The sequence below is a fragment of the Peromyscus leucopus genome, chromosome 19 (assembly GCF_004664715.2).
Source record: "Peromyscus leucopus breed LL Stock chromosome 19, UCI_PerLeu_2.1, whole genome shotgun sequence".
NCBI classification, from domain to species: Eukaryota; Metazoa; Chordata; class Mammalia; order Rodentia; family Cricetidae; genus Peromyscus; species Peromyscus leucopus.
This window is the reverse complement of record NC_051079.1, coordinates 66,652,471-66,676,832: the sequence shown is the minus strand read 5'-3', so window position 1 is coordinate 66,676,832 and position 24,362 is coordinate 66,652,471. Positions and strand designations below refer to the sequence as shown.

General features: G+C 44.4%; 1 protein-coding gene across 1 annotated transcript in view; it reads left to right on the top strand.

Annotated features, from left to right (window-relative positions):
* The window catches only part of Setbp1 (SET binding protein 1), a 363,269-nt gene that overhangs the window by 8,906 nt on the left and 330,001 nt on the right, over positions 1 to 24,362 (top strand). The window contains 1 exon segment of the mRNA XM_028871988.2: positions 10,959 to 11,589. Within this exon segment, the coding sequence (XP_028727821.1) occupies positions 11,125 to 11,589 (465 nt within the window). The 5' untranslated portion in view covers positions 10,959 to 11,124.

Below are 24,362 nucleotides of genomic sequence, written 5' to 3'. Positions count from 1 at the left end.
ATTTAGCTAAACTAGAAGTCACCTTTCTTCAACTAAATGAGGAACCTTTTCCCAAGTAGAGTTTTGCTACTTGTGTGATCCATGCTAAGGTGTATCAGAGAAGCTTCCAGAATGATGTCTTTGTTGGAGGAAGAGAAGCCAGGAACCTTTCTTAGTGGGAGAACCTTCAGTGGCAGAAGTGAGCAAGTCTAGATTTAAAATTCCCTTGAGAAAATGAATACTAATCATGTGATGTAGAAAGCTGTCACATTAAGGATTAAATTGTATGCAGTAGGAGTCCAAGAACCACTACCAAGGCCAGGTAGATCTGAGAAGGCTTCAAAGAGTGTGTGAGATTTGAGTCTCACACACAGCAAAGGGGAGGTCTTGGTTAAGTAGATGCAGAGGCTGGAAGATGATGCACCTGGCAGTGTACAATGGAGAGAACTATTGGTTCAACACAGAACTCTTCAGGTGGAGGCAGCAAGGAGCAAGGATAGGTTCATGGGTCAAGGCTCCAGCTTCTCAGAGCTGAGCTGAGCTGAGGAGCCAAGATCAGTTTCCCAAATGCTAGAAGTCTGGTGGTGTTGTGAGTTAAATAACATTTGGATCCAGAAAGGACTACCTCTGAGATTTCAGCAATCCCAAAACTTTAGTTTTCATATGTATAAAATGGGCACATCTCTGGGTTAAATCAGGTTAAAATATATAGATATATAAGATAGTGTACTTAAAGTATACCAGATGTACATTCTAGAAGCATCTTTACAATGTGAATTTCTGTTCTCTACTTGGATAGGAAATACTATGATCACAATTCTTTCTAGCAGATCGACCATGATTCATCTATTTTGACACCATTCAGTATGTGTTATTTTTTTCCTCTGTAAGAGTCTGGGTAGTGAATAGGATGAGCAGGTGAGAAGTCTGATGCTGAAGCATTTGAAGGGATGTGGCAAGTCAGAGAGTAACAGTTTGGAGCTGCTATGGGCAGAAGCAAGTACAAGCTTTTGATAAGAAGCTGGTCAGCCCTTGTGTTTTAGATGGGTCATAATATAAAAGAGTAATCATATATACAAGCTATGCATCAGTTAACAACGGGGATACATTGGTTCTGAGAACTGTGTTAAGTGCTTCTGTTATTGAGCAAACGTCAGAGTATGGTCTTGTATAAACCTAGATGGGACAAGGGAATCATAGAAGTGGCCTCTGGATGCCATCAAGAAGCAGAGACATGAGAAGGCTGAGATTGCTCACAACATACTAGCATGTCATATGGCTTTATAGTAAACTTTTTATAATTAGAAAGAATACAGTTTAATTAATGATAAAAGGTATAGAATAGAAAGACACATGAACTAGTGGTATAGCCCTTCACTATTACAACTAGTATTATGTAATATACATGATTTTGTATGTTGTCGTATTGTGTGACTGACATTGGAGTAGGTTTGTTCACACTTGGTCATACTAAAAGTATGAGTAATATTCTGTACTATAGTATTACAATGATGGCAATATTGCTAGGTGATGGATGTTCAGATCTATTATAATTTTATGGGACCACCACCACACATGCATTCCATTGTTGACCCACATCTTGTTCTTCAGTGCACTAGTATGTATCTGAACTCAACTGTGGATCTGACATCGGAAATGTGTGCCCTTGAGCAAATTACTAACCTTTCCGGGACCTTGTTTTCCTGTTTATACATTAAGAACAAGGTCATGTCATCACATGCCTATATATGGATTACATTGAAAATCACTGTAAGGCAGTGGTTCTCAACCTTCCTAATGCCGTGACTCTTTAATACGGTTCCTCATGTTGTGGTGACCCAATCATAACGTGATTTTTTTGTGGCTACTTCATAACTGTAATTTTGCTCCTGTTATGTATTGCGATGTGTCTGTATTGTAATGTCTATGTGTCAGTCTAACACCAAAGGGGTCATGACCCACAGGTTGAGAACTTCTCCTCAGAAGCGTTCATCACAAGTCACCCCCTCTCCCTCTTATTTTGACAGTGTTCTTTCCATAACCCCATGGAAGAATAGAGACAGCAAATTGGATGATATCGCTGAAACTGAGCATGCAAACAGCTTATGCTGTTGTGCCATTGTGAGCAGGCAGCTGGAATCAGAGTTGTGAGTTAATAGTGTGCCCAGGCTCAAGCCTTAGAAGCTTGATTCAGATTCTTCCCCTGCTATTGAGATCCTAAGCACCAGAACTGGTGTTCTATGCTTCTGTGTGAATTCATCTCATCCCACTTAACCAGAGCTGGAGAACCAACCAGAGCTGATAAAGCAATGAGAGAAACCAGTCCCGCCTTTCAAGAGCTTCTAAGTACTAAGACAAGGCTTAGTACCTGGGAAGGCCAGGCTGGAAGAGGACATGGGACTCACCTCATGGCTTTCCCTTGTTCATTAAAAAGACATGGTGGTGGTGGTGGTGGTGGGGATTTCCAACCGAACACGGTGAAATTGTCTCATATTTCCTCTATGAGACAAGCCATCAATAAAGAACAGCAGAATGCCCAACTTAGCAGGTTTAAACTCAGCTATCTGTATGCTTTCCATTGTGCAAGAGTGTGGAGAAGGCTTGATTCCGGCCCCTGGGCCATAGGGTTTTCCTTGGGACCTGAGAAGAGAAGGCAACACTAGCTGATGTGTAACTTGGCTGACACATTCCAGGGGACCAGTCAAGTTTAACAAAAAGTGTGAGCATTTACTAAGGTGATCCCAGGTAATTATGATCTCATTTAATATTTAATCTTCAATTACTTCTCCTAGGAGCCCCTGAGGTAGGATTATTACCCACTTTCCAAACGAGACTTGAATGGCTTAAAAAATGCCTTGCTGAATACAGTTACTAATGGGCAAGAGACTAAGCGATCTAATCCTATGACCTCCAGTCTGGCTTTCCCACTTTTCTCTGCGAGGAGAAGCATCGTCTTTGAACACCTCCTCTTGGACAATTTCTCCTTGTGTCCACAGAGTTCTGAAATGTGTAGAGACCTGTTTGTTCAAAACACTGTCCTTGCATTATAAAGATCCTGATCATGTGGACAAGATAGACAACCTAAAAATATTGAAGCACACAGCTTGTCAAGTGCTCTAATGGCAAATGCCCAAGGAATTGAGAGCAAGACCTTCTTCTGTCTTTCTGTCTCTCTCTTCCTCTGTGTGTGTGGGTGGGGGGGGCGTAGGCATGTGCGTGCACGTGTGTGTGTGTGCGTGCATGCATGCATGAGTGTGGGTGTTTACATGCGCAAGTGTGTTCAATGAGTATGTTAAAAATGAATTCAGCTAGTGTTCTGGATGGAGGTGAAACTTGACCGATTCTTGAGCTAACTTAAACCTTGTAGAAATGAGAAAAGTCACCAAACCAACAGAACTAGGGATCTTATATAGAGTAATGCACATCAAGAGAGCGTAGGAGATGTTGTTGGAAGATGTATTGGGTGAAAAACTTAAACAATGTTTCTTGGAGGAAGTAAAATGTGGCCTGGAATGTACCTCACAGGTGTGTAGAGCACAAAAAAGGCTGCTGGGTAAATCTTTGTCCTTTGTTGTAGACCACAGACATATATGCAGTGTCAGCCAAATGTGGTGTGAGGCTATCTTCACTCTTGCTGATTGAGAGCCAGGTATGTGTTGGGTCACTTGACCCATTTACCAGTGTTTATGGATCATTTATCCCAGGAATTTTGGCAGCGGGAAGGGTTTCAAGAAACATCACTCAGAGTTATAGGCACTCCAAGTCAAATGGTGACTGACTGGCTGGACTTTGACACAACCCTTCTTTCGACATTCACTGAAGAAAGATTTCAGGACCTCTCTCCATGTATCAGGGACTGGTACCCGAAAGAGGCAACACTGTTACCCTCAGAGTCCTTAGTGTCTAGTAGGGAAGATGAGGTGGTGTAGGAAGTGCCGGAAAGGGCATGTTGTGTGTCACAGAAGCAGAGAAACAGAGTCCCGACTTGAACAAATCAGAGAAGAGAAATTTGTTCTCATTTTTGTCTTTAACTCAGGAAGGCTGGAGGAGGGTTCCAGGTGTGTGCAAAGTTGCATGTGAATCCGCTGTGACTTTCCCCCAGTGCCCTTAGCAGATATGAAGAAGGGTGAACAGCAGCCGCCCTCCTGCCGAAGTCCTTAGAATCTCACAAGAGAGTTTTCCCAAATGGTAGTAGGTCAGTGAGTGCAGGAGAAAAATTGAATGCAAAGGAAAGAATGTGATGAGGGGGGAAATAAGAGGGATGGGGGATGGAGGGCAGAATCCTAAACTAAATGTCATAAGAACCTGGAGACCAGGATCATTAAATGGAAAGAAATAACTAAAAGAATAATTGAAAAAAAATTCATGAGCTAGAGATGATCTACATGGCTCTTGGTGTTCCAGGAAAAGCCAGGGGAGACAGACAGAGCCACACTACATTAAACAAAACCAAACACCCAAGCAAGCAAACTATAAAACCTGCCGTCTACACAGATAAAAGGCAGTACCTAGCCAACCTCAGTTTTCTATTGGACGTTCTGAAGAGTTCTGAGGAAAGAGTTCCGACCTGAGAATTATCCAGTCAAGCTAGGGCTTTTACCTGCCAACCTGGAAGGAGTCCCTGGCCTGGTGGCAATGTACACAGAAGCCCAGGAGGAGATGACAGTGGAAGGTGACAGGAATGAGCAGTGAGGACCTGCCTGCATCCCCGACGGTTTGCCTTTAAGAGCCCAAGAGGTGTGTGCTTTTAAAAAGTTTATTTTAACCTAAGAAACACAGAGTTTAACTATCAGTAAATCCATGTAACTATGCCCCAGTGGGGGAGATAAGAAAGATAGCACTTTTCCATATTGTTGCTGAGACACTGAGGTTGACAGGGGTCTCACGAGGGTTCCAAAGAGGCAGAAGGAAGCCCATGAATCATATCTTTTGACTCCAATTGAGTATGCCAAGGGATTTGTCTGTTTCTGCCATGTTGCAGACTTGGGAAACAGTTACCAGGATGGCAATGGGCAGTCTGTGGCTAGTGATCTGGGAGCCAAGCAAGCAGAGGAGGTGGATGAAACTGGGATGGCAAGCTCAGTTTTTCATCTATTTGGCCAATAAAGTTCTTGAATGTCTCTTCTGTGCTAGATACTATGCTGAGCATTGGGATGGTAAATGGCTCAAATGCAATGGATGCCTGCTATTAGGAGACTAAGGAGCTGTGTAAGGAGAAGCTACCTCCAAATATAGATTAAGAAGCACCCTGTGGTCAAGGCACTGCCTAGGGGACGTATATATATACGGAACAGAAAGTCTGAGGCACTGGTTTTCAGACCCCAGCCCATCCTGTACCTGGAAGCTGGGGAACACCAAAGTGCCTGTTCTTCCACCCGGACCCTGGTTCAGTATGTGTAGCTTGAGAATCGACATTATTCCCACCAGGCTTAGAATAAGTAAGAGTTTCCCAGGAAGCAGGAAGCATTTTTTTTTTTTTTCCAGACAGGAAAAATCCCTGTATCTTGCAGATTTGGAAGGGAGGGAGGAGGGACTGTTTAGGACTCCCCTGAGTATAAGCAACATCTAGCCATGTGGATTTTCCCTGGGCACTAGAGATATACTGCTGTGGGTTCAAACTGTTCAATTTGAAGTGTCCCCGTAGGCCTTCGGCTGCGCAAAACGAGGCTGTGTAAGAGTGCATGTTCCATCCTTGTTGAGCGAAGTGTGGGATCAGGAACTCAGAGTGGCTTGTCTAGCTAGCGTTTCACTGACTTTGCATGCCAGAGCAGGAGTAGAGATCCCATTGCCACACTCTGGTCTCATTGTGCGTTCTAACTGTTCCTTCCAGGCTCTACGGCTTTGTAGGACCTGCTGAAGACTTATTTCCTAAGCAGTCCTGGTTGTCTCAGTCCCTGTGTGACAACCCTGCAGGCAACCGCGGGAGGCAGTGACCCAGGCACAGAGTACTGGTTCATTGTGTGCTGTCCTCTCTGAGCCAGTTGCCAACTGCAGGAATGTGAACAGGTTAAAATGCTTTCATCTTGTTTGGGCTCCCCCAGCTCTGAGGGTGTGACTGTGCTCACACATGTGTGTTGCCAGGGGCTTACCACAAGAGGACTGTCAGTTGTCTCCCAGACCCACTATAGAACTCAAAGAGTGTGTAGGCTGGCAGGTGTGTGCTGGGGTGAATGATGAACAGCATCTTTGTGGGCTGGTGAGCCAACAGGGAGCTTAGATTTCTTTGCGCTGTGCTTTTGAAAGCTTTTTTTTATATATGATTTTTAAGGTGATGGGGTTCATGTGGACACAGGATCTGGATCTTTATCCCCAGGATAGGCATAAAATTTGACTGGGGCTTCCTGGGTAGGTGGGGCTAATTTTGGAGAAGGACTTTGAATAGCTGTCAGGTGTGAATATATTTTCATTCAGAAAGAACTTCTAGAAATCTTCTAAGAGCACCATCCAAGGATGGAAAGGAAGTGAATGTGAACACTATTCAGTGGCTGCTGGCCTCAGCCTGAGACTCAATTGCTGTTGAATTAGGAAAATAAGATGCATGTGCTCAAAACAACTAGAAGGCAATACATTTAGAGGTAATCTATACAGCCGGGTGGAATGTGAGTCAGACCAGGGAGTTAGTGCTGTTCCCCAGAGTTTGTAAAATTGTTACTATGGAGATGCAAATACTGGGCACTAACCTGGAATTATGGGAAGGCTTGGGGTCTGTTTTGCTTGTTAATTTCTCATTCATTTCTTCATGGCATATACTTTTAGAGAGGACCAGTCATATGTTTAGTGATTGCATGGATCAATGACAGCAATTGCAAGAACTGATTCTATGAACATGCCAGTGCAGAGAACACTGTGGAGACAGGGTTTGAACTGAGGAGTCAGTTCAACTTAGTAACTAAGATGGGCTGAGACTATTTTAATGTGAGAGACCTGAATGGCGGGTCTGGAATAGATGTTTGTAAAGCTCGGGACTCTTTGAAATGGCCTTATTATTTTATCTATAGTACATGTTAGGAGGAACCCCAGCTGTCCCACAAACTCCAGCTGGTTCAGGTCCTCAAGAAAGCACAGTCAGATTTCAGCAGGGGGTTCAACTATCTGTTTAGTATTAGGTTTCCTAGTTCTGCACTGGTATGAGGTGTGCACTGCCCTGAAACAAGCTTTGATAGAGTTCTTACCCCTGCTGACTTCCAGTACCTGTAAGACCAAATTCAAGCTCACCAGTGTGTCTGTCACTCAAGAAGTTCATGATCCAGCTGCAACCTTTTATTAGCTGTATTTCTCACCAGTCCCACTTGTTGCCATGCCCCTTAGCAGCATATTCGTTTGCTCTGTCCTTAGCACAGTTCTACATGTTCCTGGCTCACATTTTGCCCTGAGCTATACTGTCTGTTTTCTGCTATTGTCTCTTTTCTTTCCCTCTTTTTAAAATTCTTTTCATGGTGTAGCTAAGTGTGGTATGTGCATATATTTGCATGAGGGCAAGCATGTGTGTGTGTGTGTGTGTGTGTGTGTGTGTGTGTGTGTGTGTGTGTGTGTGTATGTGCATGCGCGTGCTTGTGCGCACACCTGTGCACGCATGCATGTATGCCTGCCTTCATGCAACGGTGTGTACCTGTGTGTGGAATGAGATTGCTATCATTGGTCTCCATAGCCAGTTCACTCCTGGGAACCTCGTCTCCACCTCCCGAGGCTGGAATTACAAGCAAGCCACATTGCACTTGAGTTGGTTCTGGAAATCTTAATTCAGATCCTCTTGTATATGGGGCAGGCATGTTAATCATCACCCTAGTGATGTTAACCGTCACCCAGGTGCTCCGTCTCTATAGGGTCTTCCTTCTTTCTTAATAGTTGCCCCAAATCCCAGCAAGAGCCTATGCTTGGTAGCTCTCCTGCACTGGTGCTGCAGCTCTCCTGCACTGGTGCTGTAGCTCTCCTGCACTGGTGCTGCAGCTCTCCTGCAGTGGTGCTGTATCTCTCCTGCACACTGGTGCATTAGGTCTCCTGCACTGGTGCTGTATCTCTCCTGCATACTGATGCTGCCACTCTCCTGCATACTGATGCTGCCACTCTCCTGCACTGGTGCTGCAGCTCTCCTGCACTATTGGTGCTGCAGCTCTCCTGCACTATTGGTGCTGCAGCTCTCCTGCACTGGTGCTGCAGCTCTCCTGCACTGGTGCTGCCGCTCTCCTGCACTGGTGCTGTAGATTTCTTTAGAGTTACTTTTCAGATCTCTGATCAAGAGTGTGATCTTCAGGGAATGGATAGTTTCGTTGTATCTTAGGATCTTTAGAGGAATTGAGAAACACTTTGTTGAATTGGATTTTCATTTTTTTGAATCTCTTACTACTGCCTCTAAATAATTATTGACTCATACAGTTAAGTATACAAAAATCTGAAGCCAATCATTTTTAAATGGGAGGCACTTTCTTCATAGTAACTTTCTCCCTATATCACACCCTATCCATTCGCCCGTAGTTTGTGTCTCATCTTGCTTCATCTCCTCACAACGTCTGCCTGCTCCAGCTGGAGGTCCAGGTGAATTGCTAAGAGCCATCAGAGGAAGTCTTTGCCTTATCTTACATCCAGTATGGGCACATTTGCCCGAGGGTGATAGTTACCAGGGGAATTAAAGCATCGTATTGGTGATTCCTGCCTAAGGGAGTAAGCCTTGGGCATCGCTGTCCTTAGGGGGTGGGAAATGACTTCCAAGGTGTTTGGAGCTGGAGTGTAGACTGAGAGAAGCCTACTGGACTCTCCCTGCCCTAAGCAGGGCCATGTCCTAAGGCATCTTGGCGCCTTAGGGTTCTACGCTGCGATCTGCCGCTGATGAGAGAGGAATCTGTGGATGGCAGTTACTTGAGAAAACTTCTGCCTTTTTGTTTTGAAATAGGGTTTTTCTATATACTCTGGCTGTCCTGGAACTCACTACGTAGGAAAGCTAGCTTTGAAATGGTGATCTTCCTGCCTTAGTTTCCCAAATGTTGGGATCACTAGCGTATACCACCACAGTTGGCTTAAACATGACATTTTATAAAATAAAAGGTTTCAGGCATAAAGTCATATTAGTATACTGGAGACAAAGACTTTAGTAAGAAAAAAAAAGGAAAGAAAAGAAGAGAAAAGAAAGGCAAGCGTCATGTGTTCCAACCACATTCTCCATTCTCCAGCCAAGGAAGGTACTCAGTCTTATTGGCAGCCTGAGTGGCGGCTGTTTAGGGTTTTCTTGGGAGCCTCAGGAAAGGTACGCCTGATTTTACTGTAGCGGGCTTAACCCTTTCAGAAGAACACTGTACTATTACTTTTTTCTGAGAGGGAAACTTCTTATAAATGTGGCTGTCTGCAGGACTGAGCCCTTTCCAGGCTCTGAGTATGTTTCTGGGCTTCTCTGCGAACTTCCATGGCCTGCCTGGAGGTTTCTTATCTAAGCTACTTTCTCATCTGGCTTTCTGGCTGGGTACTGGCTGAGAACATGATGGTTCCAGAGCCAGAAGCCACATACTCAGCTGTCAGGTTCCAGTTCTTGGCTGTTCTCAGTGTGTCCTTACAAGCCTCACTGGGCACACGTGGTAGGCACATTTGAGGACCAGTTCTTTAAACCGATGGGCACAGAGGTGGGAACAGAAACTCTGTAGAAATGTTTCCTGCTGGCGACGGGGAGAGTGCTCGCTCAGTGGTGTAAGAAGTAAGGCTCGGAAATAATGAGACTCCCGCTAGAAGATACGGCAGTTTGTAGAGCTCTGAGACGTTAGGTTTTCTCTTACAGATGGACGGCTGCGCTTGCCTTTGGCTTTTGCAGTTACGAGTCTGAACTAGGGAATAAATAAACTAGGCATGGAGGAGAGTAAGAGGGAAGGATAGTTGGCTCATCCTGGGAGGATCTGGAGAAAGTCTGATTTTTTCTCTTCTCGTCTTGGAGGGGAGAGGGCAGAGACAATGCTGGAAGGATCCCTGACACTTTCGAGGACTTGTGAAATGCTGCTTCTCTCTCTTTTGCTGTTCTGTTATGTGGACAAAATGGGCCTTCATCTAAGGAACAAGAAAGGAAGTTAAAACTTGTATAAATAGCTATTTTCTATAAGTAACAGAAATGATTAGCTACCTAATGTTTCTGTAGATACAAACATTTAAAAGTCTGTTTTGCATTAATCCCAGTGTTATTAGTGATTTCCTTTTGAAATCTTTTGGTTTTATTATCAGCTCTTATTTCACCTAAGTTTAAGAGATAGATTGCCAGGTGTGGTAGCCCACATGGAAAACACCGGCGTTCGGTAGGCTGAGTCAAGAATATAGCCACCAATTGGATTTTGGCCTGAGTGACACAGTGAATTCTAGCCCAGCCTGTACTACAGAATGAGACCCCATCTCACAGAATGAAAGACAAAACCCCAAAGCAAATGAAAGGAACAAGTAGAAACAAAACCCAGAAATCTTTACTTAATGGAGATTATGTGTGATTTGAGTATTGACAAGTGACAAGGAAGAGCCATGCGGGTAGACTAAAGGATGCCCTTCCTCTAGAAAGGGCTTGGGGGAGGCTCTCAGGAGCAGCTGAGTGTGCTGTTCATTTTGCAAACCTTTCCTCAGATGGACAAGGGAAGTGGCAGCAGAAGCCACCTGGATACAGTTCCCACAGACCTGTGTTAGCCCTCTGAGTCTCCTCTCATTGTGGTTGGTTTTACTGGTGACAGAGTCCATTGTGGCTTCAGTGTGAGAAACCTCCAGTTGTTACTAGCTGGGGACTCACCTCTCTTATCTTTATTATTGGGCCTGCAGCCATAAAAATTAATAATAACCCATCATGACGGCATGTGTGATATGCTTCCCCTGTGTTCTAGAATTATTCTGTGTGGGTATGTGAACTTTTGGACTGATTTTCTGATACTGTGGGCTTGTGGGAAGGATTTTAGAAACTGAGATTGGATCTTTTGGGGGTCCAGTTCTTTCCTACCATAGCCACTTATTTCTCTGCTTCTCCATTGCAGATCTGATCTCGTCTGAGCATCTCACCACATCTCCATTCTTGGGACGTTGAATCCAGCAGTTGGACTGCTTTGTTCTTGGAATTTTGGGTGTCTTCTCTTTCGACCTTTTCCCACTTCCCTTCATCCCTTCCCCGTCCCAAGAACTCCTGAAGACTGCGGGATTACCATGGAGTCCAGGGAAATTTTAAGCAGCTCCAGGCAAAGAGGGAGCGAGTCAGAATTCCTTCCGGGCTCCTCATCCAAGTCCCCAGCCGCCCCTGGCTGTGCAGGAGAGCCATTGAAAGGCATCTCCGTGGGTGGAGAACGCATGGAAGCGGAAGAGGAGGATGAGTTGGGCTCGGGACGAGATGTGGACTGCAACTCTAACGCCGACAGTGAGAAATGGGTGGCTGGAGATGGCTTGGAGGAGCAGGAGTTCTCCATCAAAGAGGCCAACTTCACCGAGGGGAGTTTGAAGCTGAAGATTCAGACCACAAAGCGAGCTAAGAAACCCCCCAAAAACCTGGAGAACTATATATGTCCCCCTGAGATCAAGATCACCATAAAGCAGTCTGGGGACCAGAAGGTGTCCCGTGCTGGGAAAAATAGCAAAGCTACAAAAGAAGAAGAAAGAAACCACTCCAAAAAGAAGGTAGGAAACTGTGCCTTGCAGGTTTGGTTTTGTTTCTGTTTCTGCTGTTCTCTCACCAACTTTTAAAGGTCAACTGACTTTTGAATCACCAGCCTCTTTGATGGACTATTTAGGGCCTGTGCGGCCAAGTCTCTGGTATAGTATGTATAATGCTGAGTTGGTCGTTTTATATTTTATACTCACCTAGGAAACAAGCTACTGGGGAACGATGATTTGGGAGCACATCCTGCTTCTTGGGCGATAGCCTACAGGCCAGGTCAGCCAAGGCCTTCTTCAAAAGTTGGAGATGTGTTTTCTGGTTTGTTTTCATCTTGACGTTTGCATTTGTTCCCTCAGCTGGTCACTCAGGGCAGTCAGGGGAGTCACAACCAACTCTTGGTTTCGTTTGTTAGTGTTTTAGATCTTCCTGAGGTGAATGCTCTGAGGAAGCCCTGTGTTCATCGTAGGCTTCTGTACGACCCACAGTTAGTCATCCTGAAAGCAAGTCATCAGGGAGCAATATTAGAGGGGGAAACTACAGAAGGTGAAGGTCTGGGGTACAACTGACTGAACCATAGCCCGAGACATGGTCATGGTGGTGCATTAAGGCTGTGTGGGAAGTGAATCTGGCCCACTGGCCTGCTAAATGTCACACACAGGCATGCAGATAAAGGTGCTTGGTAGTATCAGTTCGTTGGGAATGAATGGGTCCCTATTTTTTATTGAACTAGTGTGTGTGTGTGTGTGTGTGTGTGTGTGTGTGTGTGTGTGTGTGTGTGTGTAATTATAGTCACCTCCCTTCTGGGGATGGGTATGGTACTCAGCCTGTGATAGCAGAAGACTGACCCAGTTCAGAAAGCTTTGGCCTTCAGGAATCTTCATGGCTCTGAAAGGGACTTTTATTGACAAAGTTTTGGGCTTCAGGTGATAGCTACTAATCCGGTTCTGTCTGCCTTTCACTTATGTGCAATAATTTATGTGGCTAGTTGTGGTGTAACAACTCAAAGTGATCTAACCGTGCCCTGGAATGTTCCTGTCACCAGTGGTCCTCTGAGCTTTGTATTCATTCAAATGAAATGAGCAGAAACCATGGTCCTTCTTCAGAGCAGAGCTGTGTCTGTCCTCATGGAGAGTGTTTACAATGATCGTTTGCATTGAAAACCAGAGATATGAGTCTGCAGAAGCCTTGTTCAAGCGTGACAGCTCCTCAGAGTTGGCTCAACAGGCTTGTCCTGTGTTTAAAACTGAAGCTTCTTCATCCAGGAGCTGCTGGGATTCCAGGAAACCAGGGCAGTTGGCTCACTGCTGTGTTAGCATTTGGGGACAGAGAGGAGAGATGTTGGCTTCAGTCGCCAGAGCATGTGGGTCACACACTCCCCTCCTCCCATTACAACTTTGCAGTGGTTAATGAGTTCTCTGTTTTGAAAACAAAGGTTATCTTCATACCTGACAGGAACTTTTGAGTCACTTATAAAGTGACATTGTTGCTTTCGAGTTGGGTGTCTTCAGCTTTGAAAATGAGTACTGTTCTCTCTGACCGCTGAGGTGGCCCAGTTCTTTGTGTGCTCTTGATGCCTGTGTGGGGTTGGGGTAGGGTGGGGTGGGGTTGGGGAATGGGGTATCCTGGATGGTGATTATTTTCTCTCTGTTCCCTCCATACCGGGATTTGAGTAGCAGCTCACAGTTTGGGTGTTCAACCCCAAATTTAGTTCAAACTAAAGTGTGAATGAGGTCAGCCATTCTCATCCAGGAAGAGAGGTGTTTTTGTTAGAAAGAAAGATGAAATCCCTTATTTGAACATGTGGTTTGCCTCATGTGGTAAGCCTTTTTATGCCCTACAGTTGGAAGGAGTGGAAAAGAAGGGGGGCAGATTCCAATGCACAGTCGTGTTTTATGATGTCACCATGGTGGAATAGCTTATAAAATGTTTTAGCTCTTAGAAGCTGGTTTAATACTGTATATCTGCATCTTTTCTACATTTACTCACACTGAAAGTTGTTACTTTCCAGGAATGAACGAATAAAGTTATTAGCGTGGGGCTGTAATTCCTTGCTGGATGACAAGAACATTCTCTTATCTCTATTGGATTAGAATACTAACTTTATTACTCTTCAAATTCCTGTCATTTTGCAGAGATGGAGCAAAAGCTGAAGTTGAGGCTGTGTGTGTGTGTGGAAATCCTGCTTGTCGTTTGTATGGAAAAGTTCAGTGATGTGCCCTTGCAGAATTTACCTTAAATAAATCAGAACGATGTGATAAGTGACAGGGACCGAGAAAGGACAGAGATAATGGCTTCTGAGTCACAGATTGGTACCGCTTTCTGAGACCTAGTCTTGACTGTCTTAGTGAAGTGAGCCCTCTTTTGAAGATGTGTGCGGTAGAGCGGCCACTAGCAACCAAGTGCTACTCTAGAAATTGCCAAAGGCTGCATGGACCCGGTCCTTGAGTGGGCGGAGCCTTCTTCTTTCAGGCATTTGGATGGATGTTCTGACATTGAGCAAGGGTTGGCAACCACAGCCAATGGGCCAAATCCAGCCTCCTTCCTGTTTTCCTACAGCCCATGCACAAAAATTGGTTTTTACATTTCTAAAAAGATTTTTTAAAAATCAAAGAAATGGAAATATTTTGAAGTATGTTAAGCTTCTTTGAAATTCAAATTTCAGTGTCCATAAATAAAGTTCTAATGGAGTGAGGCCAAGTCCACTTGATTACATTTTGTCTGTGACTGCTTTAATATTGCAATGGCTCAGTCGGGCAGCTGTCACCTTGACACCGTGGCCTGTAGAGCTTAAACTGTTTACTAACTGGGTCTTATACGAAATGTTTCAGGCCCAGGAGAAAGCCCAGTCAGTAAAGAGCTTGTCATGCATGCATAACAATCTGCCTTTGGATTCTGGAATCTACATTAAAATAAATAAATAAATAAATAAGACAGTGTAGTGTCTGGTATATCAGCAGTCCTGCCACCAAGGAGGTGGAGACAGGAAGGGGGCTGGCGCTTCCTGGACAGCTAGTCGTGCTAAACTCCAGGTCTAGAGAAAGACCCTGTCTTTCAAAACTAAAAGCACCTGGGGAAAGCATTTGATGTCAGCCTCTGACTTCCTGTACCTGCACACAATTACCCCTCCTCCAAAATGTTTATGAAGTTGACTTAGGAGAAGACAAGTTTCAGTCTGTCACGGGTACTGCTTCATTTTGGTTGTTTTGAGTGACTCAGGATTTAAGATTGGAGGGTGGCAGATTGATTGTTACAGTATGTTCCTTTATTTTTAAGCAAAGGGATTAATAGTTTGTTCAGGTGATTGGTGACAGCCTTAGGCAAAGAGACCTTAGATTGGGTTCCACTTGATTTTCTGTGTTTGAAAAGGAAAGCACCTGGGCAAATTATAATGTGACTTGCCCATCACAAACACGTTCTTTACTGTGTTTATAGTAGTTACACATGGTCTTCAGCTTTAGGATGATGAGATGGGTGGCCAATGTTCTGTAGTGCTTTCATTCCAAATTTCAAATGTAAGAACTAACTCTCCAAACTAGAGAGCATTTGTCAGGGAACAGAGTCACTTTGATGGAAGAACTTAAGGAAAGAGCATCCCACAGTCTCCAGGCTGATGGACATTCCTGACAAGTGTAGGGAATTCGAATGAGGTGGATGGCCTTCCTGAGAGGGCTGGTGACAGTCGGTTCATGCAAAGTGTGAAGGCAGTGTTTTGTGGGTGTAGAGCCTCAGAACATGCTTCCAGGGCTTTGCAGAGAGATGGCAGACAAGTGCCTTGTTTTCCTGCCAGAGCACCAACACTGTTGAGTCTTAAAGTTACTTGGGTCAGGAACATAATAACTTGTGCTTGGTCTGGCTTCCTTGCAGGTCAGTCAATAAAAACAGCAGAGAACAGGAAGACGAATCTCTAGAGACAAGTTCAAGTTCAAAACACATATAAGGCTAGAAGCTTTGACAGGGACAGATCTGAGGACACTCTCAGCTCAGCACTTAGAGGCTATGAGTGAAGACAGGGGATGAGAGACACTGGTCTAAATTCAACCACAAGAAAAGGGGTGGGGCATCCCAGACACAAGTACTCCACTGCCAAGTGGATCTGTTTATTTGGATGCGTATTGTATACTTTGCTGAAGCCCAGTTTCCTCATCTGGCAAATCTAGATGAAAATTCCTACATGAGGTAACTTGAAAGACTAGGGGGGAATGGCTAATTTATTTCAGCACATGTCATTTAAGAGTTCCGGTACTGAGTTGCATCACCTGCTAGTCCTCTATTGGCTGATTGGCTTGGAGTCACTTTTTTGCCAGCCCCTATGACAGATCTTGCCTGTAAATATTCATTGAAAGAGGGAGATATCATGGTTTGGATTACCTTGAAGAAGCAGGAGCTAGAACAGGTAAGCTGCCTTTGAAGCTGGTTCTGTCATGCTCTAAAGCTGATGTATTGCAGTCCCTAGACAGCCAGGACTATGGGATCATTCCTCTCATGGTAGCTAGAATGGCAAGATCACATTTGGATGCATTTTCTTTAATTCCAAATATGGAAAAGTGTATAAGGTAGCTTTCCCATGAATTTATGTGTTATTTTCCCATATGGTTGTTATTACATTTATTTGTCTTTGATGAAAATATAACTTCCATTTCATGTCTTTTGACATAATTTAATTTTCCCCCCTTGCTGGTTAAATCAAAAGAAATCATTTCCTCTGGTGACAAGGATGCGCACTTCTTATTATCAGGTGTTCCCCATGAGGAAGTCTATGCTCAGGACTCAGCCTTGGCCCCCTCACCTTGTCCACCATCATGTGTCTGGGCAGATTTTGTGTTGTATTTTAAGTGCAAAGCTCTCCTGGGAAGCCTTTGCTTCCTCATCCTCACATAGTGCCTCCTTTGTGTCAAACATGTAAAGTACGGGCAGAAAAGAGGATGTTTGGCGCTCTGGACGGAAAGCAAGGGGCACATCAGCTTGAGAGGAATGAATGGGTTTCCTTTGACTCTGTAAATAACAGCAGGCAGTGGGATTTGGATGGAAGAAAGGGGATGTGGTGCGGAGAGGGAGAAGGCACTGTTAGGTGAGGTGAATATAAGCAAAGAGGATCTTCTCTAGTGTTACATCCCTTTTCTGGAGTGATGTGGAGCAGCACATTTCTGTCTTGGCTCTCTGTGGTAACGGGTGTTCTGACTAGGTGAGGAATGGGTGCCTGAGGGGCTGCTGGGCAGGAGCTACTAGGCGGGGCTTGACTGAGATTAACCTCAGTTGAATCTTCTAAGAGCTGAGGTTGTCTGCCCATTATTCCTCCTCCCATTCCGGCCACTGCGAGCATCAATCTGAGTCCTTCTTCCTCTGTGACTCAGTGACTCACGTGCCTCTCTGTTGCTTTTATTCTTAACAGTGCCTGCTCTTGTCTCTTCCATTTGTTAAGCATGGGAATGTGGTGTTTCCAACTCCTGGGTGTCTCTGATTCTTCTGTCCCTGACAGCTGCACCTGGCCAGCAGCAGGGCAGGTCTTGCCAGCATTTCTTTGTAAAAGGCCAAATTTATCTTCTTGATTAATTATTTCTGCCCGGATTTGTTTATTTGACCTTGTAAAGTAACACATTCTTATTTATTCATCACCCAGGAAATGTTTACCGAGGGAAGAGCGTTTGGTTATTTCATAACTAAAATAGCACCTGTGGGGTGGATGACCCTCCTCCAGAAGCATTGTTTCCCTGGGCGACAGAGATCATTTCATTGGTAAAAGAAAGAAATAAGGGGAGCACATTGCAGGTGGAGCTGGGACCCCAGCACTAGCTCTGCTGCAATAAGTAAAACCCCAGGCACAAGGTTTTTGCCTCCCTCAGTCTCCATGTCTGAATTCTCACTGAAAGCATTCAGAACTATTCTGCTCATCAGGCCAGGCATCCTCTTTAAGAACGCCAGTTATCATACATGTGGATGTTGGACGTTAATCTAGGCAACTGGTTTTATCATCAGGTTGTTTTCTCCATCCCGGATGCCCCCTGTCCCCGGCCCCAGTACAGTAAGTAAAATCCCTAAAGTCATGGAGCGCATGCCAGAGCTGAGCTTTGAAAGTGATGAGATTTACCCATCCTGTGCTCAAAGAGGACATTCTGCTCTTCTAGTTCCCACCATGACCCTGGTTCCTTTTTTGGCGATTGTTGTTTTGTTTTGTTTTCTGGGTTTGAGACTCTCTAAGGGTTTAAATCATCAGCTGGCCTGCTTCCTCTTGGGTTTAATACTATCTTGGTAGTTAATTTCTCATCTTCTTTCTGCTCCTCCTCCTCCTCCTCAGGCTTCCCCAAGGACTTATTTATATTTACTCATTTATTTGGTGATCTCTGGGTCACTCAGGGTCAATGTGCTACAAGGACCAGAAAGAAACCTGAGTGCTATTCCTAGGTGTGAGCCTCTTTCCCTCAGTGACCAGATGCATGCTCCAGGTGAGGACCCCACAGTGAAGGAGCCTGTGATAGGTCATGTGAGCTTAGCCCTTCCTGACAACTGCATGGAGGTCACGGACCACACCAGACTTCCGTGTTATTGTGAGGAGGGGGGCTGGTTCTTTGGCCAGCCTTCCTTGCTTAGATTGCTGTCGTTCATTTTTCTCTGAGGATGCATCACAAGTCTCTCCCTGTGGCACAGGGACAGTGACCTGCGTGGTACTGGACTCTAGGGGGCTTGTACTGTGCTGTATATGTTAGCTGGAGGGGCCCGGGTGTCTGGGTGATGTCTGCGTCAACCGCTGCTGATGCAGAGCAGTGAGGTGTCTGGGTGGTGGCGGTGGGGTAGTGGAAAGATGGCTCTGGGATCTGTTTAGAGACGTGTTAAAGGTCTTCTATCTCTGTGTTCATTGAGGTCACAAACCAAGATGACGGCTGTGCGAATGAAATTTCTGAAGTGTCAAAGGGACCATGACCACATGCAGTTCAGCTGGCAGCAGGCAGACTACCATGCTTTGCAAAGTGGGTCCCTTCTGCATCACTGCAGTTCACACCCACAAAAGGCCCTGCTGTCCCTGCTTTCCCCAAACACCTTTAACTTCACTTCCTAGTTCTTCTTTTGTTTTACTGAAACAAAGTCTTGCTATGCAGTCCAGGCCTTAAATCATCCTCTTCCTGTCTCAGTCCTCCTGTGCTGGGATTATAGGCATGCCCCCCTCAAGGACTGGCTTGCATTTCTTTAAAAATTTTTTTTTTCCAATGAAAGACATTAGGAACAATTTTTTTTTTTGTCTTCCTATCCAAGATTTAAATCTTAGCCTTCCTGCCACTTGAATGAAAAAACAACCTATTTTTAAAAGTGCTACATGCAGAACATCCCAGGACATGCCCGGCAACCTTGTTTGTTCACAGGCAGGTTATTTGGTCAGGGGGTGAATGAGTACTGCTGGAGGCAGCAGTGGCCACATCACAGGGATGTGCCAGGGGCAGTCTCACAGGCAGGGCCCGAGACCCAGCTGCCAGCTTCTGGCAGCGTTAAGTATAGGCAGGCACTCGCCATGAAGCATCAAGCCATGTTCTCCTGGGGGTTTGTTATCCACGATAAACTGTAAACTCATCATCTGTGCAGTACCATCTGTGTAGGGGATGGGCTTCACTTTGACCCTCACAGTGACTTATTTTGGAGAGTGACAATGAACCCGTGGGGACTCATCACAGAGAGGAAGATCAGTGGCCAGAGGGACAGAAGAGAAGACCCAGTTAACAGTTAACACCCAAGGTGATGAGTGTAGACACACACAGTCAGAGCCTCAACATACAGACACCCACATGGACTCTCAGTCATATAACATTGTAACAAGTCTACTGAAGTATTGGGAAGAGGAGCAGCAAGTCCTCAGTGCCAAAAGTGTGCAAGCTGAGACATGGTCCCATGGAAGTGGGTCAGAATACGGTCTGCCAGGGACACACACATTGCAGGAAGCCTGTCTATTGGGTATTTTTCCAGCTTCCAGAGTATTCCAGCAGATCCCATAAGATTAAGGGCCCCCTGAACATTTCTCTCTGAAGTTGCAGACTGTTGTTGTATCCTAACACACCCTCACCCCACCTCCTGCTGACGAACCCTAGCTGTACCTCCCTGCCCAGAGTCAACTTCCCTCACCTCCCCATTGGCCTGTGACTTCACCAGGGAAACAATGGAGGCCATTCTTCGCTCTGAAAAGTCCAAGCAGTTCCTACCTTGCAAGGCCATTTGATAACCATCATTAGTATCGTTTTCAGATTGCTTCACTGTGTTTTTTAGACCTTGTTTATTAGGTATTTTTCCCAGATGGTCTTTGCCTCCTATACAGGCTAATATCACAGTGAGGGATAGGAGGTGTGGCCTCTGACCCTTACGATGGGCCCTTGTACCTTGACAATAAAAATATTCACTTATGAAGAGAAATGTGCATAGGATTGCAAGCAGCCTTTCATGCCAGGCCAGTTGGTCCACCTGTTGAGTGTGGTGAATGAGAAGCCAGATCTGAAATTACAGGCTGTTCACCATATCCTGGACCCCTGGGGGGTCGGACTTAGAGCAGGTATTTTCCTAGTGGGTCAGAGTGTACCTAATGTGATCTATCAGAGTGAACAATGGAACTCTTCATGGCTTCTCCATCTCTGTCCTTGGGGAGAAGGGGAGGTAGAAAGCAATTTATTTGGGTGTTTGACTCTTCCTTCCACCTTCTCTGAGATGTTCCAGTGGTGGGCTAATGTCACACTGAGCTTCGGATGTCGCTTGTTTATACATATGTATATATAAAGTCAAGGCTCAGAGTCCCATCGAGGATCTGAGAACAGGCAACCAAACCCACTGAAGAAGCAGGCTAGAATCTATACTTTGTCAGTAGGCAGAGGGGAGACAAAAGAAGCTTTCAGTCAGAGGACAGGATAGGCCCACAATCTTGTCACATATCAGAACAGTGGGTGCCACCAAAAGTGTGGAGACTCTGAGCTTTTCTTCTGAAGCATCTTTGAGAGGAACAACCTCCCCCCCATCTAAAGGATAGTGCGTTGTTCAGCTGCTGCTCTGGGGCCCTAAGGCACTTCCAGGCAACTTTTGTTTTAGAAGGCTCTTTCGTGCTTTGCACTAACCTTATCTTCTGTAAAGCCTAACGGTTTCCACTTCCTCAAAGTGTTCTTCAGATCTCTCATGCCAAATTGCCCTGATTCCTGTGCTAGGAACACAAGTGTGTCACTGTCCTTAAAACAGCTAAGTGTGGAGAACTTACTGAGGAGACTACTGCACCAAGGGGTTGTTTGCCCTGCAGGGCTCCAATGGCTGGCAACCTTGACTGCCATAAGACTCAGTGCCTCAAAGTTGCGACCCTGGGCCACGCCAGCATCTTGGCTGCTTTACTGTTGCTGGTGAACACTGAAATCAAGGAACCTTACCAGAGCAATACTGCCTCGTGTTCCTTCTGATGACCATAGCCATCATACTCTTTTTTTTTCCAGTGGATTCCATGGGCCACATTTCAGGTGTTTTTGTTGTTGTTGGTTTTTTTTTTTTTTTTACTATCATGTTTTTCTGTACAGTTGATGGCAGAGGTGCAAATCAAGTTAGTGGAACTGTTTGGGACATAGTAGGAGGTGTGGCCTTCTGGGGCAGGTGTGGCCTTGTTGGAGGAGGTGTGTCACTAGGAGTGGCCTTTGAGGTTCCCAAAGCCCAAGCTAGGCACAAATCTTTCTCTCCTGGCTGACTTCTGACCAGAATGCAAGCTCTCTGCTACCGTTCCCAGCGCCAGCCTGCCTGCTTCCTGCCGTGATGACCGTGGACTCACCCTCTAAAACTGTAAGGAGGCCCCTAATTAAATGCTTTCTTTTGTAAGAGCTGCTTTGGTCATGGTGTCTCTTTATAGCAACAGAACAGTTACTAAGACAGAAGGTAGGTCTAAAGATTAATGTAATCACTATTAAGATAGTAATAGACATAGTAATAGACATATGGTCATTTTGACCATAAAAACCCTGAGATCTGTCCCCAACGCTGCTTACTGTTGGGATGGTACTATTTGGCATAGTTGCAGTCTGATATTGTAGATCTTGTAAATCAAAGGAGACATTAGCAGAATTATCAGGAATGTACAAACAGTATTTTGTTTGCAGGTAGGAAGGGTATGAGAGTCCTTTAATTTGATTACAGTTGGGGAGGCTGTGAGAACTCTACCTGGCATGTCACTAGTTCATTCTGAGGCTTTAATGGAAGCCTTTAAAACCTGAATGTTTGTCTTTAAAAGCATAGCTTACAAAATTATTATTATTATAAATTATTTTAATCTTTAGTTATATTTTTCCATAATGTGTTTAAGACAATGTAGGTGGCCAAAAGCTAACCTTTTTCTCTCTCTAGTAAATTTAGTTGAGTGTATGGTCTTCCTATATTCTTTTTATGTATGTACATTGTCTAATTTCTGGGTCTCCATGTCCTCCCTAATCAGGAGGATGTGGCCACTCATAGCTGCAGGACTTTTTGGGCGATGCCTCAAAGTCCCCTGATCTAGTTGCCTTTGAGAGGCAAAAGCCAAAATATTGAGTGTATTTTTGATGTCTGTTCTGGGGGGGGGGCAGCGTAGGCAGAGTTTTTCTGTCCCTACTGCCTGCTCCCAAATAACCTGCACTGAGATTTAATATTACTTACAGATGTTTGGCCAATAGCTCAGGCTTGTTACTAGCTAACTCTTACATTTAAACTAACTCATATTTCTTATCTATGCTTTGCCATGTGGCTTGGTACCTTTTCTCAGTATGGAATGCCCATCTTGCTCTATCTGCATTTGCTGGTGACTCACCTGACTCTAGCTTTCTTCATCCCAGCATCCTCATTTTGATTGTCCTTCCTAACTTTATCCTGCCTTACTATAGGTCAATCAGCTTCTTTATTAACCAATGAGAGTAATACATACTCACAGTGTATGGAAGGATTATTCCACAGCAGGGGGGGAGGGTGTCCTTTATATATAGTAAGCTTACCTAGATTTTTAATGTTACTGTTTGTTGGTATTTTACCTCTTGTAATCCCCACCTTGAAAAGGAAATTTAACAGAGATATTTGACAAACATATATCTCTCATTTTATATGTAACATAATCTTAGTAAAATCTTATATTTAATAATTGCATATGAATGCTAGTCTTAAAAAATAGATTCATAGCAATTGGCTCTAGAAGGATTGACAATGTATATCACCCAGATGCATCTCAACCAACTCAAAACATTTTATTTTTTTTATTTTTTTAGCCATTTATTACACACATGAGATAAAATAGTTTTTGAAAATCTGTTTTAGAAAAAAGTCATTATCTCTGTATCCAATATTAAATTTTATAACCTAATGAAACTTTATCTTAGGATCCTCAGTGAATGTTGCTTTATATAAACAAGTATCATTTTAAGGTTTTTATGAAGCATTTAACACACCCACGCATATATCTTTGTAAGCTTTAAGAAGATTACCTTGGTTTACAAGTATGTACTTACAAGGCCTTTTAAATACTTGCATTCATGCATAAGCACACACACGTTTTAAAGTTATATCAAGCAATAAACAAATTAAAGTAAAAATAGCTTTCGAAACATAAAACATGAATGAAAAATCTAAGCAGTCACAGGTTTTGCTACACAGTTATTTTGGGGAAGTTTGGGGACAAAATGAATTTTGTTTCACGTTGCCACAAAATGACTTAGACACAAATACACAGGACACAGTTATGTCAGTAAGGGACAAATTTCCAACTCTAGCCTTGCAGGGAAGAAGGTCAGCTCTTGGGGGATCCACCTCTGCAGTTTGATTGTCTCCCTTCTTGTGTCTTAATTACCTTTAATCCTTTAAGGTGGTCTTGTCCTGGGGAGCGTTCCTCAGGTCTTGTTAACATTGAGAAGGAAGTGTTCCTCTATAGCTAAGTCTGTGGAGTCTGAGGTCCTGTATTATTGAAAGTTCTTGGGCTGGTTATTTGGGTTAGTTAGTTCCAGGCAGTGGGTCAGTAAGTTACTTGGGAAGTAAAGGGGAAAAACAGAGCCATAGGCCTGACACGAGGAAAAAAATGTTAGCCATTTGCGAAGGTAACAGGAAGCAAGGGTCTCTTGCATAGTGGAGACAGAGAGTAGGGGTTTTGGAAGTGTACAAGAAAAAAAATCAATTTAGGAGACACGTTTAGATGTGCTAGTGGGTGCTAGTTGCCCAGTGATGTATTGGTGGTCACTGGAGATGGTTTCCCACCACTTTTTTCCATTGCTGAACGCCTCTGATGAAAAAGGAACATGGCCCCTGTGGTAGTGTTATAGACTTTGAAGCAAATAGATAACACAAACCATTACACCTCATATGCCTTGGTTTTCTCCCTTCGTTTTCTTTGTACAACATCCAGTTCTGGTAGAGCAACATCAAGGCCTCGATATAAACTTTGTAGCCCATTTCCCTTGGTTCCTACAAAACAGGACCACAGGTAGGATGGTATTGGAGTTTAAGATTTTAATCTTCCGGCCCACTTTTCCTTCAGCCAGCTTGTAGTGAGACAAGAGAGTGCTACAGTAAAATATTGGCCTGCTTCCTTAGGTTCACAGGCTAGGACTTATCCTACCTCTGAAGAATACAGTGTGTGTGTGTGTGTGTGTGTGTGTGTGTGTGTGTGTGTGTATGTGTGTGTGTAAAGAGGGACGTCTAAGCAAATGGAAGACAAATTTCCCATGATGATCCATCCCAAGGAGAGAGAAGTAATAGAACCTCTGGAGTGGAAAAGGGAATCCCTTTTGCATACCTAAGGCCCTCAAAGTGAGCAGAGCGCCTGCCCTCCTTCCCCTCTTCAGATTCG